This window comes from Portunus trituberculatus, chromosome 31 (genome assembly GCF_017591435.1).
Source record: "Portunus trituberculatus isolate SZX2019 chromosome 31, ASM1759143v1, whole genome shotgun sequence".
NCBI lineage: Eukaryota > Metazoa > Arthropoda > Malacostraca > Decapoda > Portunidae > Portunus > Portunus trituberculatus.
In genome coordinates, this window is record NC_059285.1 from 2,254,122 (window position 1) to 2,271,621 (window position 17,500).

The window sequence follows — 17,500 nt, forward strand, 5'->3', positions numbered from 1 at the left end:
CAGTAGTAAGAGAAAGAATGAGAAACGATAAGAACGACAGTATAAAAATCAAATAATAAACACAACCATAACAACAATAAAAGAAAATAAAAACCAAGAAAACAACCCAGAGAAGAAAACACTCATTCACACCCAAAAGAAACACAAACACACAGCTCCACACAAGGCAATACTCAGCGTAAGACTTCCCCACACCTCCCAAGCAAACCCTCAAGCCAAGCCAAGCCAAGCCAACACAACACTTCACCACCAGGAAGGGAGACGAAGGAAGTAAGAACCAAGCCCTTCTGACACTTTCCATTCAACATGCAGCGCGAGGCAAGACGAGGAAGGAGAAAAGAACCCATAAAAGGAAACGGAGACTGAGATATATACAAACACTGGTGAAATAAAAGATGGGAATACTGATGAAGACCAAGCAGCAGCAAACCTTGAGGTCCTTACTATATATAAGCTGTTTGGGTCAACTATTCTACACTATCAATAAAAGAAACAGCAGCAGGAGGAGCAGAAAGAGGAAGAGGATTATTTGCTTACTCTCTTGTCAATCTGCTTGCAACGCGTCTATACTTACTCATGTTTGCAGCGTCTTGATTCTGCGCACGTCACCACAACACCGGAGAGAGAGAAAGTGGCGTGGAGTGGACTGATAGAGTGACGGAGTAGAAACAGTCTTGATGGAGTAGAGTGAATGAAAGGTGAGTAGGCCGGGTGTCAGTGCGTGGGAATAGTAGTAGTGGTGTATAGTGGTGTGTGAAAGAGATATGGTGAATTAGGGTTAAGGATGTGCTGGAGAGGTTGGGTTCTCGAGACTGTAATGTCCTTGGTGGTGAAGGCGGAGGAAGGTGCGTGAGGGAGTGTGCGGTGTGAGGTAAGGGAGGAAAGGGAGTGTGAGTGAGGGATGGAAGCTTTGGAGGGGCTATGGGAGGGGGAGGGTAATGGAGGGACTGCCACCTACTTAGGAACACAAGTCAGGTCACTCACTACAAGGGGAGAAAGCTTTGGCAGAGGGAAGGAAGGAGGGCAGGATAATTCAATAACATGTAAAGAGAAAGAGGGAAAGATAAACCAGGTGATAAGAGAGATAGAATAAACAAACACTAAAAGATTATCTGAGAACAATGAAACAGACTCAGGATAAAAAGAGAAAGAGAAAAACTAGATGATAAAACAGAACACACACAGATGAAGCTAAAGGATAACTCAGCAGAACAACAGAAACAAAATAAACAAGAGAAGAGGATAAGGACTTGAAGGAGAGGAGAAGAGTCTGAAGGAGGAGGAGAAGAAGGAAGAAGAGGGGAAGATGGTAGTGGTGATGACTGTGGTGACGTGCGTGGTGTCCTCTCACTCTCCTCCGGGCACTTTTCACCAGGTAAGCAAGTCCAATCAATCCAGGTATGTCCAGGTGCTGTCACGCCTGTATGATGCACCTTGGCACTTCACACTCCTTGGAACGCCTCAGTACTCAGCACATCACTTCAAAAGACTGCTGAGCGGGGGAAAGCAGTGCTGAGGTGTCCAGGAAGTGATCTCAGCAACATGGGGTCAACAACATCACAGCATCATTCTCCTTGACACTCACTTCAGTTCAGTTCCTGCGCTCTCACTTAAACACCTGCGCGAGTCTCTGTTCCGAGCATCATGTGTTTACCTGTGTTACACCTGAGGGAAGGACACGTGTAGAGGGTCAGGGTTAGCGTCAGGGTCACGCGGAGTATTGGGACTAGTGACACATTGGTAAGGTTGTTTCGTGGAGCTTAAAACACGATTCAGTTTAACGAGATTGTTGTTATCGACGTCACTGCATTCCTGGTGTTCCGTAGGGTATGTGTTTATGGTCTGGTTAGCTTGCCACGGTATTATGCAGCCAATACACCCAACTACACCCACCCACCCACACACACATACACATATATACATTTCTTTAAACGAGAACAAGGAAAAGTATAAAATTAACGTAAAAAAAAGGAAAAGAAAAAAAAAAACAAAAGACAAAAGTACAAGAACAGGTACAAGTCCAGACGTCTAGGAAAAAAAAAAAAAATAAGACGTCGAGAAAATATACAGGCCAAGTAAACGTATTATTACCCACAATACACAGCCTGGCTACACACGCACACACACACACACACACACACACAAAAAAAAAAAAAAAAAAAAAAATACAAGGAATGATACTGTAATTCTCAACGGCAAAGCACAAAACAACTAGACGAGAGAGAGAGAGAGAGAGAGAGAGAGAGAGAGAGAGAGAGAGAGAGAGAGAGAGAGAGAGAGAGAGAGAGAGAGAGAGAGAGAGAGAGAGAGAGAGAGAGAGAGAGAGAGAGAGAGAGAGAGAGAGAGAGAGAGAGAGAGAGAGAGAGAGAGAGACATAACATGACTTGAGTAAAAACTAGAACCAAAATAAATACAAATAAAACCAAATCGAAATTGCAACACAATGGTGGAAAAAAAAAGGTTCCGCAGGCAAGTCTTTGGAGGAGAAGGAGGAGGTTGGAGGAGGAGGAGGAGGAGGAGGTTGGGGGGATGGGCAGGTTAGTCGGACAAGGAGGTTTAAATGTTTAAATCTCCCACAACTCGACCCACACCTTAGGGCGTTGAGAGAGAGAGAGAGAGAGAGAGAGAGAGAGAGAGAGAGAGAGAGAGAGAGAGAGAGAGAGAGAGAGAGAGAGAGAGAGAGAGAGAGAGAGAGAGCAACTGTCCGTGTGTGTGCATGATTCCTTCTCTCTTCCCTCATTCTACATTTAATTCAGCTCTCCTTTTTTTTTCTTCCTCCATGTGTGTGTGTGTGTGTGTGTGTGTGTGTGTGTGTGTGTGTGTGTGTGTGTGTGTGTGTGTGAATGAAGTATAACAGGATCTGCTTCTTATCAACGTTTTTTTTTGTTTTTTACTTTTATCAATAATGAATAACTTCCCCGCTGGTCTGGTAGTACAGGAACACACACACACACACACACACACACACACACACACACACACACACACACACACACACACACACACACTATAAAAACAGAAGGTAAGCGACTATGAAAAAAAGAATATATGAAAAGTAAAATTAAATAAATGTAAAAGAAAAACTAGTAAATATGAAAGTAAAATCCTACATTAAGTCTTGAAGGGAAGAAGAAAAAAAGAACGAAAGAAATAAAACAAAAAACTTAATTACATTTTAAAGGAAAAAAAAAAAACCAAGAAAAGAAATAATAATCAAAACAAAGAAGATAAACAGACAGGTAAGAACAAGACACACACCTGCACAACCCAGACACACCCACACCTGTACGCAAGTTATCCTCAAGCCACACACCTGCACAACCCAGACACACCCACACCTGTACACAAGTTATCTCCAAGACACACACCTGCACAACCCAGACACACCCACACCTGTACACAAGTTATCCCCAAGCCACACACCTGCACAACCCAGACACACCCACACCTGTACGCAATTCCAAGCCAGTGTTCCTTCACCACAATGGAATCTGCAGAGGAAGTCAAGAGTAGGAGAGGCGAAGACGGAAACCAGAAATGAAAAGAGTAAAAATGAACTGCAAATTGGGAGGAATGAAGAAGAGGAGGAGGCAGGGAAGTAGTGTAAGAATGTGGAAACCTGACCTAACTTGATTGCATAGTAAGAGGAATGTTTGAGTATTGGAATATTGAGAAAATAAGGTAATCGAACTGGGAAAGAGAGAGATGAGGCAAGTGTTTGGATAGTAGTGTAACCTAACCTAACCTAACCTAACCTAACCTATCCTATCCTAAGCTAACCTATCTTAACCTAACCTAACCAAACCTAATCTTGAAGTTGTCAGTAAGGGAGATTAATTTTTTCTTTCATGTGAACCCTTATTCATCACCACAACTTTTCACGTCAACAATCATTTACCATTATTACTTTTTTACATCAATAATCAATGAGCTACATCTTTATCACGTCACCATCACCTAACATCAGCACCAATAACCATCCTTACAACTTTCCCCACAACACCATGCACGTACACACACACACACACACACACACACACCACTATCATCACCAACACCACCACAAAATTATCCTTAAATTCCTTACACCAACACAGACACACACACACACCACTATCACCAACACCACCACAAATAATTCTTACATTCCTCACACCAACACCACGCATTCACTCATACACCACATCCACCTCACACGATAATAATGAGACTTCAAAACGCCTTTAAACTAAACAACATAGGCAAGATGCAGTGAGGGAGGCCAAATATAGTCCCAGGGATGACCTCAAAGCTTCCATTACACGTGTACACTCCAAGCAAAAAGACGTAATATTACCCCTGTGCTGCCTCGGTCTATCTCTCAAACCTGCCTTCTGAAACACTTTGCTTCCTCACCGCGACTATTTTCAAAGGCCACTGAGATGATTTGCCGGGTTCTCAGGAGTGTTTCGCGTGTTTATAGTGTAGAAACCTTGTTAATCTGTCACTAAAACTGCAAAATATATCCTTAAATAAGCCACAAAATTTAACTAGAGCATTTTGAAAGCAGTCGCGGTTGTGGGATGTGTATTATCGCTGTACCTCTCCGATCTGTATTCTAAAATGCTTTGCTCCTTAACCAAAACTATTTTCAAAGGTCACAGGGATGATTTGGCGGATTCTGACGGGAGTTTCTACTATTTATAATGCAGAAACCTTCTTAATTTGTCACTACAACCACGAAATCACTCCTAAACACACGTGTAACTTCAACTCGAGCCTTTGAAATGTAGATACGTGTAACTTCAACTAAAGCCTTTAAAATATGACATTGAAACGCAGTGGCGGTGAGGCAAAGTGTTTAACAAGGTCTGTAGTTCCATATCCTGAAACACCTTCGCGCCGCACCTTCACTGTTTTCAAAGGGCTCTAGTTGAAGTGATGCGGGTTTTTAAGGTTGTTTCCGTAATCTAAGTAACACGTTAACGAGTTTTCTGCATTATCAACCGGGCAAATACTCTTTAAAACTCGGCTAATCGTCTCTGTAGTCTTTGAAAATAGTCGCGGTGAGAGAGGGAAGCGTTTCTGAATATGGCGCTTAGTTCGAATCGCTGAAAATAACGCCCTGGTTCACAAGTCGGAGGTTAGGTAAGCGGGCACTAGTACATCATTAGAGCTCCTTTATACGTTGATTTGGAGATGGTAAGGGTGATGGCAGTGAGGGTGACGTGGTTATGCAGAGGCGTAGTGAGGTGCTCGTGTTGGGGATGGTGCAAAAGGAGATTATAATGGTGATGGTAATGGTGGGTTTTTGTTGAGGGATAATGGATAGATATGCTAAAAGGGGGTATTGTAATGGTGGTTTTGGTGGTGTTGCAAGGTACGGAAGAAAGTGAATGGTTGTGAAGAGTATAGCTGAGCCACAGACTGCAGCTCGTCTAGGGAACATTAAGCAGACAAACGTAAGAAAACAAACAGAAAACAGAGGAAAAACAAAGTGACGAGGTGATGTAATAAGGAGGCTAAGAGAATAAAGTTAATGGTGGTGGTGGTGGTGGTGGTGGTGGTGAAGCAAACGTGGTAAGGAGAGGAGACAGAATGGAGGACAGGAGTGGGTTCAGAAGGAGGAGGAGGAGGAGAAATACCGTCATTCTTGGGTCCTTTATCAGATTCTTCATCGTCAGGAAGGTCAGGCGAGTATTAGGACTAGACCGGACATGGCTTAACGCTTCCCCTCCTTCCCCGAGACCCCCAAGCACACCCACACACCCTCTCCTCCTCCCCATCGTCTCTCCTCTCATCCCATCTGTCCAGCCCACACCATACCTCACCTCAGCCCTCCATACCCTTTGTCTAACCTACGCCCAAACTCTCCCTTGAATTCCCTTGTATTTGGCTCTCCTTTGTATATCTTCCCTTCAACAAGACTGTAAGACAATTAGGGTTAGTGCGAGACTCTATCGTTATGGCAGTCTCTATGAAGCACTCCTAATCTTTTTCAAGGTATCATTCATACATTTGTTCTTTTGAAAGTTACGTTTTGATTTAACTGAGCTGGACTTCAAGAGGTTTTACTGTAAATTCTGGTTAACGTGAGAGAGAGAGAGAGAGAGAGAGAGAGAGAGAGAGAGAGAGAGAGAGAGAGAGAGAGAGAGAGAGAGAGAGAGAGATAGTTGGTTTAAAGAAATATAACCACAGTCTCACTCAATCCACACATCCATCCACCACACTCGTAGCTATTATGGTCTAAAATCTATCCATAATACACTCCATATCTACACGAGATCACCTCCCTTCCCCTCCCAGTCCCTCCCTTACCCTTCCTAATCTACACCTCTCAACACATCCATCCACACCACAAATGTCTCACTCAAAACACACCTAACCATCCCGACAACTCTGAAACGCGACACAAACTAAACACTCCTGCCAATCCACATCCACACGAACTCTTTATCTGGACCAAACGTAAACACACGCTCTTACAACTCTAAAACCAACACACACACACACACACACACACACACAACTTTTTACTCCATAAGTCAGCAAGTAAGAGTACACTTCGTAATAAAACACATCAGTGACACAACAATACGCCCACATCACCACCACCACCACCACTAGCCACATGACAGTAAGACCCACCCCACCCTGCTACACTCACTCTCTGAATCCTAACCAGCCGACGAACGAACCTACGCACTTACCCTACACTTATCTGTTCTACGTGGCTATTATATAAATCTTACCGGGCACTGCAGAGGGAGAGTATTATGACTTAGGAATAATCAAGAAAGTATGCAAAAAAAAAAAAAAAAAAATGAAGCCGCCATTAGAATTACTATCACTTGTAGGAATCAATGTGTAGATTTATACGAGTGAAGAGAAGTTAATGTATACGGTTGGTAAGCCTGATATGAAATGCGTACTCTTCTAAATTAGCCATTGGTAGAGAATAAATAAATAAATGAAGGAATAAATAGGTAAGACTGAAATAAAGACGTACTCTCTCTTCTAAATAGCGCATTGCTGGAGAATAACTAAATAAATGAAGAAATAAATAGATAAGCTTGAAATGAAATGCGTACTCTCCTAAATTCACCATTGCTGGAGAATTAAAAAAAAAAAAAAAATGAAGGAATAAATAGGAGTAGATAAAGAGAAATAAAATGATAAGGAATCGAAATAGGGAGTAGTGAATTTTTAGAAGGTAATTTTAAGCAGCCAATTCTCTTAAACTTACATTCATGGGAACAAACAAGCAAAAAACATAGATATTATACCATTATTACATCTCTCTCTCTCTCTCTCTCTCTCTGACCAATCTGAGTTATGTATCAATACGGGCCAATTGCGTAGATCCTCTGAGAGAGAGAGAGAGAGAGAGAGAGAGAGAGAGAGAGAGAGAGAGAGAGAGAGAGAGAGAGAGAGAGAGAGAGAGAGAGAGAGAGAGAGAGGAAATACCTGGTAATTGTTAAAAGGTTTCATTGGAGGATCTACCCCAAGCACGCATGCACGCACTCACACACACACACACACACACACACACACACACACACACACATATCCTCTTCTTGAATACCATAATTGACCAACCACCCTCCCCCCCCGCCTCCCTCTCTCTCTCTCTCTCTCTCTCTCCTCATGGCCGCACGTGGTAATAAGAGCGACAAAAAGACAACAACTGATAAAAACATGACACACACACACACACACACACACACACACACACACACACACACACACACACACACACACACACTGGGGCTAATGTATAATTTCTTTACTTATCTATTGATCTATTATACTTTACAATACGAAGAGAGAGAGAGAGAGAGAGAGAGAGAGAGAGAGAGAGAGAGAGAGAGAGAGAGAGAGAGAGAGAGAGAGAGAGAGAGAGAGAGAGAGAGAGAGACTTGGGAAATTTTATCAATATTGAGACGTTACGAAAAAGAAATGATAAAATAAATATATAGAAGAATAAATACGTAAATAAAAATAATAATAATAATAATAATAATAATAATAATAATAATAATAATAATAATAATAATAAAGCAAAAATAAAATAACCAGTTACTGACTCAAGGATATAAACATACACGAGAGAGAGAGAGAGAGAGAGAGAGAGAGAGAGAGAGAGAGAGAGAGAGAGAGAGAATGAATTACCATGACCCTACCACGAGTCACGATTTAAGTTAGGAAACAAGAAAAAGAAAAAAATAAAGAAAAAAATAAAGAAAAAATAAAGAAAATGAGGCGCACAGTTGTTGGACTGACGCAACTCTGTCTCTCTGTCTGTCTCTCTCTCTCTCTCTCTCTCTCACACACACACACACACAGAGAGAGAGAGAGAGAGAGAGAGAGAGAGAGAGAGAGAGAGAGAGAGAGAGAGAGAGAGAGAGAGAGAGAGAGAGAGAGAGAGAGAGAGAGAGATGAGGTAAGTAAACAAATATGGAGGATACGAAGAAAAGAAGGAAAAGAATGAAGGACGAAGGAAAAGGAAAAAAATATATAAAGAAAAAGATGAAGCATGAAATAAAGACGAAAATGAGAGAGAGAGAGAGAGAGAGAGAGAGAGAGAGAGAGAGAGAGAGCACCACCACTGTTTATGATATGCTGTTTGTCCCGCCGTCACCTGTGAAGAGAAGAGGGCAGGTAGAGGCGAAGACCACACACACACACACACACACACACACACACACACACACACACACACACCCAGGAACGGGATCGGATGTACTGTAGAGTCGGGGGATAGACAGTCTTTGCAGTGGCCCCTCTGATGTTGTCTAGTCACTTGGGTTGTTGCTGTTTTAAATCTTTTCACTCCTTTTATCACAATTCACTTTAATCTGTTTTTCTTCTTTCTTTTCACTATCAATTAACCTTTTATTTCCAACTTTTATCTACACACACACACACACACACACACACACACACACACACACACACACAGACACACAGCTGGAGAAACTTTACTATTATTGTGTATTGTTGTGATGTCAGTCTGTCTCTTTGTGTGCTTGAATGTCTGTCTGTCTGTCTGTCTGTCTGTCTGTCCATCTGTCCTTTATGAGCGTCTGTGTGATTCCGTTTGTTATGAGCGTGTTTGTTTGTCTGTCTGTCTGTCTTATTCATATTTCACCTATCATTGACTAGTGTTTTACTGTCGTTTTGTTGCTGTTACCGTGTGTGTGTGTGTGTGTGTGTGTGTGTGTGTGTGTGTGTGTGTGTTTTCGGTCTCTCAAATACCTCAAGAGTTTACTTATCAATATCTTCTAAGTCACTATCATATATACGGTACATTAGTTAATATGTATTTTAGCAACTCTGCATAGTTACTATCATTATTATTATTATTATTATTATCATCATTATTAGTGCAAGTCTTCACTATCTCGCCATCACTGGTCTTCTGAGTGTCTGTCTGTGTGTTTGTTTTTATATTCGTGCGTTACTGATTACACATTTACACTGGAAGATGGTTGTGTAAAATGCTCTCTCTCTCTCTCTCTCTCTCTCTCTGAAACACACAAACTGAGGAGGAGGAGGAGGAGGAGGAGCACAATGCAATGTTGAAACACGTGTCAACAAACTACCACATTCCACTTCTTTCCACATCACCACCACCACCACCACCACCACCCTTCAACATCCACTCAGCCTATTCACCATCTCTTCCCTCCCTTTCTTCAAGTACACTATAGTTTCCCCTTCACTTACCACGCCCCATCTCTATCACCCGAAAAAATTCCTGCTCCTTCTCCTCATCACTCCCCCACCCCTATCTCTCTCTTCCCCTGTACCCTCACAACCACCATCACTACCACACTGAGCCCCATCATAACCGCCCCCCCATCCTTCTTTCCCTATCCCATCACTTCAACACACCACTGGCTCTACCCTCCCTTCTATTTCCCTGGCCTTCCAACACAACCCTACCACAAAACCGCTTCACCCTTCACTTATCACACCATTATCACCCTAGTGTCCCCATTATCACCACCACCACCACCACCACCACTACTACTACTACTACTACTACTGTTGGCTGATGCAACACTCTTATTTTGTAGTTCTTTCGCAATATTGTGTTTATCTCTCTCCAATTGCTTTCTCCACATTGCTCTGCTCCTACACACACACACACACACACACACACACTAGTGACGATAAACTGGGATGCATTTCTTTATAATTTTGTTATCAGAGAGAGAGAGAGAGAGAGAGAGAGAGAGAGAGAGAGAGAGAGAGAGAGAGAGAGAGAGAGAGGGTCAGTGACTCAGTGGGTATGGGCAGTATGTTTAAGAAGAAGAGGAGGAGGCGGAGGAGGAGGAGGAGGACAAGTGAGAGGGAGAGAGAAAATCTTTTACCCTTCCAATGGGCACCAGTAACGGGAGGAGACGGAGAGGCAGACGTGGAAGAAGAAGAAGAAGAAGAAGAAGAAGAAGAAGAAGAAGAAGAAGAAGAAGAAGAGGAGGAGGAGGAGGAGGAGGAGGAGGAGGAGGAGGAGGAGGAGGAGGAGGAGGATGTTTGGTTTGGTGTTTGTTGATGAGAAGATAGAAAGTGGATTGACTTATAGGATATTCTCTCTCTCTCTCTCTCTCTCTCTCTCTCTCTATGTATCCCCAAGGTCACCAGTCTTCACCCACGCCAATCCTTAACACACACACACACACACACAACCCGCAGGCACCCACACCATCTCATTTCAGTGTGTCTCTCTCTCTCTCTCTCTCTCTCTCTCTCTCTCTCTCTCTAACCTTACAAACTCTTAGCTAATTTGTTTGTCCTAACCTCATTTTAGACAACAAAACGAAAAACAACAACAGAAATAAAAAAACAACAACTATATTTGAGAAAAAACAAAAACAAAAACAAATATAGACAAACAACCCGTAATAAAAAATATCAACAAAATTATAAAAAATAATAAAAATAACACACACACACACACACACACACACACACACATCCCTTCTCATATAAATCTAGATAATAATGATAAAAGAAAAAAATACCGGCCTATTTAAAAACCTCAAGCCTATTCTACGTGATTCTAACCTATAAACTACCATCTCTCTCTCTCTCTCTCTCATGGTATTTGCCGGGTCTCTGCTGGTACACTTCTATCCCTGCCATGTGTTAAGGTAAGAGAGAGAGAGAGAGAGAGAGAGAGAGAGAGAGAGAGAGAGAGAGAGAGAGAGAGAGAGAGAGAGAGAGAGAGAGAGAGAATATATGAGGCAGGATGACAAAGCGAGAGCAAGCGAACTAATGAGCTGCAGAGAGAGAGAGAGAGAGAGAGAGAGAGAGAGAGAGAGAGAGAGAGAGAGAGAGAGAGAGAGAGAGAGAGAGAGAGAGAGGATGAAAACAACTAGCCTGTTGAAAACATGCGCTTCACGACGAGACACATGAGAGAGAGAGAGAGAGAGAGAGAGAGAGAGAGAGAGAGAGAGAGAGAGAGAGAGAGAGAGAGAGAGAGGGGATCATGGGAGCAGGGCAGAGTCAGCTGATGCAACAGAATGAACCTCGATCAATCCTTTCGACCACTCGCTATTTTGCAACACCGCTCAATTACTCCTACTCCTCCTACTGATGCTTCTGCTCCTCCTCCTATTACTACTCCTACTCCTCTCCTCCTCCTCTTTTTACTACTCCTTCTCTCTCCTACTGATGCTCCTCTCTTCCTCCTCCTACTACTACTACTATTATTATTGCTACTGCTGCTGCTGCTGCTACTACTACTACTACTACTACTACATCTCCTTTTCTTTCTTTCCTTCTTCTACTATTCGCTATTAACACTATCATCCTTTCCTGTGAAAATTCCGTGTCAGTTTTTCCATACTGCATGGTACTTTTCCAAACTATTTTCCATGCCAGCGAAAGCTGGAGGGAGTGGTGGGTGGGGAGCAGCCTTCTCCTGTACTGTCCTGTCTCTCTTATCTGTAGCCAGTTAGTAGTAGTTACCAAACAACCTCGAAAGGACCAACAGGTCTGTTGCTGTTTGGCTTTCCTTAGTATTCCTACTACTACTACTACTACTACTACTACTAACACCCATTTCTTCCTTCTCCTCCTACTACTGCTACAACTAACACTACTACTACTACTACTTCTACTACTACACCACCTCCTCTCCCTCCTCCCCTCCTCCTACTGTTACTAATACCACCACTATGTTTTCTCTCTCTCTCTCTCTCTCTCTCTCTCTCTCTCTCTCTCTTGAATGCCCACCACAGCCTCTTCTTACTCCTCGTGAACCACCATCACCACCACCACCACCACGTACGTCACCACAACAACCACCATTACTATCAACTGCAAAAACAACAGCTAAGCACCACCACCACCACCACCAACATACTCGTCTCCATCACTGGGCACACACTACCACTACTAATATACTATTAAAGTGTGTGTGTGTGTGTGTGTGTGTGTGTGTGTGTGTGTGTGTGTGTGTGTGTGTAGGAGGAGGAGGAGGAGGAGGAGGAGGAGGAGGAGGAGGAGGAGGAGGAGGAGGAGGAGGAGGAGGAGAAAGGAATGAAGGACCGGAAGAAAGGAAAGGAAAGAAATGAAGGAACGGAGAGAAGGAAGGAAGGAAGGAAGGAAGGAAGGAAAAGAGGGACGGAGATGAGGAAAGAAGGAAACAAGAAAATGGAAGAAGGAAGTAATAAGGGAGCAGGAAGGAAGGAAGGAATGGAAGAAGGAAGAGAAAGAGGAGAAAATAACATAAAAGATAAAAGACACAAGCAGATAATAAAACATACACGAAAGATTAAAAAAATAGGAAAAAACAAAATGAACGAAAGAAAGAACAAAGGAAGAGAAGAAGAAGAAGAAGAAGAAGAAGAAGAAGAAGAAGAAGAAGAAGAAGAAGATGAAGAAGAGGAAGAGGATATAAGCAGTGAGCAGGTAAGGATGAAGGAGGAAACAGGTATATGGAGGAGGAGGAGGAGGAGGAGGAGGAGGAGGAGGAGGAGGAGGAGGAGGAGGAGGAGGAGGAGGAGGCGGTCACAAAGGGTAGGAGAGAGGGTGGGGAGAGATGGAGGAAAGAATGGAGGGGCATGGAGGAGGTGGAGGAGCTTCACCCACGTGCTCACCTCCACTGTCTCCGGCCGTTGGCTCCACCTCCCTCCCCTCCTTCCTATACTGTCTGGTCTCTCCGACTTGTCTCCTTCCTTCCTTCCTTCCTTCTTTTCCGTATGTCTCCTCCTCCTTCTCCTTCTCGTTCTCTTGTCCTCATTTTCCTCTTCAATTTTTCCTTCTTTTCGTCCTGGATTCCCTCCCCCCTTCTCTCTCTCTCTCTCTCTCTCTCTCTCTCTCTTAAAAAAAGCTACATTATTCTTTTCTTCCCTCTATTTTTCTATCGTGTAAGGCTTTGCACGTTCTCTTTTTGACCTTATCTTCCCCTCCTTACCTCCCATTCCACCCTGCAACTCTCTCTCTCTCTCTCTCTCTCTCTCTCTCTCTCTCTCTCTCTCTCTCTCTCTCTCTCTCTCTCTCTCTCTTTCACAATCATAATAACATCAACTAGTTACTATTCTTCTTAAAATTACTACTACTACTACTACTACTACTTTTACTACCACCACCACCACCTACACTATCTCTTCCTGTAACATTAACCTTCCCTTTCACACACTGCACTCTTCCCTTCCTCTTCCTTCCTTCTTTTCTCTCCAGTTCCCATGCCTTACCTACACACACCTGAATACTGATCATAACACACACACACACACACACACACTTGCTCTGTAGGCGAGGAAAGGTCACGAGAACGAGAACGAGAGCGAGAGAGAGAGAGAGAGAGAGAGAGAGAGAGAGAGAGAGAGAGAGAGAGAGAGAGCAAAAGGATGGAAAGGAAGAATATGAGAAAGGAAGAAAGGGAAAGAGAAAAAGAACATCGTAAAAGGGAGAATGAAAGGTAATGAGGAAACGAGGAAAAATATGAAAGGGGCTGAGAGGAAAGGTGAAGGAAAAAGGAGGTATGTAGGGAGAGGAAGGAATAAAATGAAGGAATGAAAGAAAACAAAAGATAGAGAAAGAAGAGAAGGTGGTTAATAATAGAGCAATAAAGGAGGGAAGGAAATATAGCAAGAGAAAATGAGGAAAGAAATGACATGAAAATAAATAAGGAAGTAGAAGAAGAGGAGGAGGAGGAGGAGGAGGAGGAGGAGGAGGAGGAAAATGATTGAGGAAAGAAAGTGAGGAAGAGAAAGCAATGTATACGACGAAACAAAGGAAACAAAGACCAAGGAAGAGAAAATAAACAAGAAAAAAAGAAAGAAAGAAAGAAAGAAAATAAATAAGAAAGAAAGAAAGAAAGGAAGGAAGAAGGAAGAGAAAATAAACAAAATAGAGAGAAAGAAAGGAAGGAAGGGAAGAAAAAATAAACAAAATAGAAAGAAAGAAAGAAAGAAAAAAAGAAAGAGGAGAAATGTGAAGACCTTGGCCAACACGTTACCAGTAATGTTCTTGTTCAATATTTAGCGCGAGTTGAAATCTCTCACTTACTGTTATCCTTTGTTCTTCATCCGTGACGTGCTCACACACACACACACACACACACACACACACACACACACACACACACACACACACTAATGACTGACAAACAGACAGACAGATGGATTCAGACACCCAAACAGACAGACTGACAAACAGACTGACGAACACAAGGAAGGATAGAGGAGGAGGAGGAGGAGGAGGAGGAGGAGGAGGAGGAGGAGGAGGAGGAGGAGGAGGAGATGATCCATGACCTCAAACTAACCCTCCTTTTACTTCCCCTTCCTCTCCTCTTCTTCCTCCTCCTCCTCCTTTATCGCCACATCCACCACTAACCACCATTCCTCCTTCTCTTCCTCTTCTTCCTCCTCCACAACCAATCTACACTCACCTATATTCCTCACTTCAGTTATTCCTCTTCTTCCTCCTCCTCCTCCTCCTCACAAGTCTTCCCTACACACCATACCTTCCCTTTTCCCTTCCCACGCCCAACACATCCCCTTAGGCACCAGTAACCCTCACCCTCCCTTTCTTCCCCCCCTCCTTCTTCCCCTTCCCCACAATCTCTTCCCCAACCATCGTGACCAAGACAGCTGCAGTTTCCGGTGCCCTCCCTCCCCACACTCCCTCCCCCTATTCGAGCACACACACACACACACACACACACACACACACACACACACACACACACACACACACTGTACATTAGAGAGAGTGAGGACAAAAGTGAGAGAAAAAGAATTCATTGCACCGTGACGAGAGAGAGAGAGAGAGAGAGAGAGAGAGAGAGAGAGAGAGAGAGAGAGAGAGAGAGAGAGAGAAATTCCGAGTATACATAGCTTGATAAAATTGTCTTGTTCTTATAATTATGCGTAACTCTCTCTCTCTCTCTCTCTCTCTCTCTCTCTCTCTCTTATTGTTCTAAATCACGTTCGCTTTTGTACACACTAAATCCTTGGTTCTCTTGTTCATCTTTCCACCACGTGTGTGTGTGTGTGTGTGTGTGTGTGTGTGTGTGTGTGTGTGTGTGTGTGTGTGTGGTCACTCGTTAAAAGAAAGGAAGCGAGGAAGTGAGGTAAGTGGTGGTGACGAGGGCAGAGGAGGAGGAGGAGGAGGAGGAGGAGGAGGAGGAGGAGGAGGATATAAAAATACGAAGAAAACGTTGAAAAAAAAAGGAAAGAAAGAAGGAAACATACTAACATGCACATTGACAAAAGAAGAACGTAACACCACCACCACCACCACCAAGCAATCGACCTGCACTGTACCTCCCTTCACGAACACTCCACACACCTGTCCCAAGCCACTGCAGGTAAACTTAAGCAGGTTAACACAACAAAACACTGAACGAAGGTCCGTATTTAGAAACGCTATGCTCTCTCACCACGACTATCTTCAAGGGCCACAGAGATGATTAGCGGGGATTTCAAGAAGGTTTCTCCAGTTAATAACGTACAAATCCTGTCAATCTGCCTTAAAAACACGTGTAAATTTAGATAAAGCCTTTAGAAATAGTGGTGAAGCGCAGAAACTTATGCGGGGGATTGAAATACTGAATCCTCCGGCTATAACTCTCCTGACCTCTATAGACCCTTTCTAATGTAAACAAAATCCTCTAATCGTACCCAAAACTCAAAGTAAAAATGCATCCTAGTACTGAAGGGATTAAGACTTCACATCCTCCACCTTCAACAATTCTTCACTCTTTTTCCTCCTTCCTCAGCACACTTCACGACTCGTCACAGCCAGCAAGACAGACAGACGGGAGGGCAGACAGATACACACACAGATACAAAGGGAGACAGAGACGGATGAGGTGGTCAGAGGTGGAGGGAGGACTAAGAAGCCTTCCCACCTTCCCAGCTGCTGTACGTGACATGATGGTGGTGGTGGTGGAGGGAAGGAGGGGGTGTAGGTGGATGGAAGGAGGAAAGGAGGGAATCATAAGTGAATGGATAGAAGGATAGAGGGAAGGAAGAAAGGATAGGGAGATATGGAAGGAAAGAAGGGAGAAAAGGAAAGTTGGACGAAGGAAAGAAGGAAGGAAGGAAGGAAGGAAGGAAGGAAGAAGGGAAGGAAGGAAGGGAAGGATAGGTGGATGAAAGGGAAGGATAGATGAAGAGTGGTAAATGAAGGAGGGAGTGAAGGAAAGTTGGATGAAGGAAGGAAGGAAGGTAACACACACACACACACACACACACACACACACACACACAGGCAGCATGGGTGAGGTTCGCACGACCGCTCAAGACGGGAGGTCAGCCAACCCACACCACCGCCGCGCAACTGCAGCAGCAGGAGGAGGAGGAGGAGGAAGAGGAGGAAGCCACAAGCCGTCGGGACAATGAAGGGGGTAGGGGAGGGGTAGGGAGGGCCAGGGCAAGCAAGCAGAGGTCGGCCACAAGACAAGATTTTCACACGGACTCTCGATTTGCTACCTCCTCCTCCTTGTTCTCTTTCCATTATACACATCACTACATCTTCCTCCTCCTCCTCCTCCTCCTCGTCCTCTTTAGACACTCCTCTGACCGTGTACCTTCCGTTTCCAGTTAACTTCCTTTGAATATTAGAGCCACAGCATTTACCTATATGTCATTCTCTCCATGATGAATTAAGCTGGGTTAAATTCGGTTTGGTTTGGCAAGTGATCCAAATCGTAATAACCCCTTCAGTATCATGATGCGTTTTCCTATCTATTTTGTTAACTATTTGGTGATTTTATACAGCTTTAGATCCTTAGGTTAGGATAAAAATAATGAAGACTCTAGCCATTAATCTTCCGACCTCCATAGACTCTTCCTAACGTCAATCAACTCGTCTATATAGTCTATATATACACAAAATTCATGGTAGAAATGCGTTCCAGTACTGAAGGGGCTAATTCATTATTCCGTATTTATTTTATTTCCAGTAATTCCTTCATCTATTGACCATAAAGAGAGAGAGAGAGAGAGAGAGAGAGAGAGAGAGAGAGAGAGAGAGAGAGAGAGAGAGAGAGTGTGTGTGT

At 43.5% G+C, this 17,500-nt stretch overlaps 1 protein-coding gene across 12 annotated transcripts in view; it reads right to left on the bottom strand.

The window, feature by feature from the left end:
* The window catches only part of LOC123511693 (cell surface glycoprotein 1-like), a 68,590-nt gene that overhangs the window by 33,129 nt on the left and 17,961 nt on the right, over positions 1-17,500 (bottom strand). For 8 of the 12 annotated variants that reach the window (XR_006676919.1, XR_006676917.1, XR_006676921.1 and 5 more), the window contains exon 2: positions 575-1,665. The exons of the other annotated variants lie outside the window; for them this stretch is intronic. Coding sequence is in view for 4 of the 8 variants with exons in the window: in XM_045267751.1 (XP_045123686.1) it covers positions 575-578 (4 nt within the window). In the remaining 4 variants the exon portion in view is untranslated. The remainder of the gene's footprint in view (positions 1-574; positions 1,666-17,500) is intronic. 12 annotated transcript variants of the gene reach the window in all.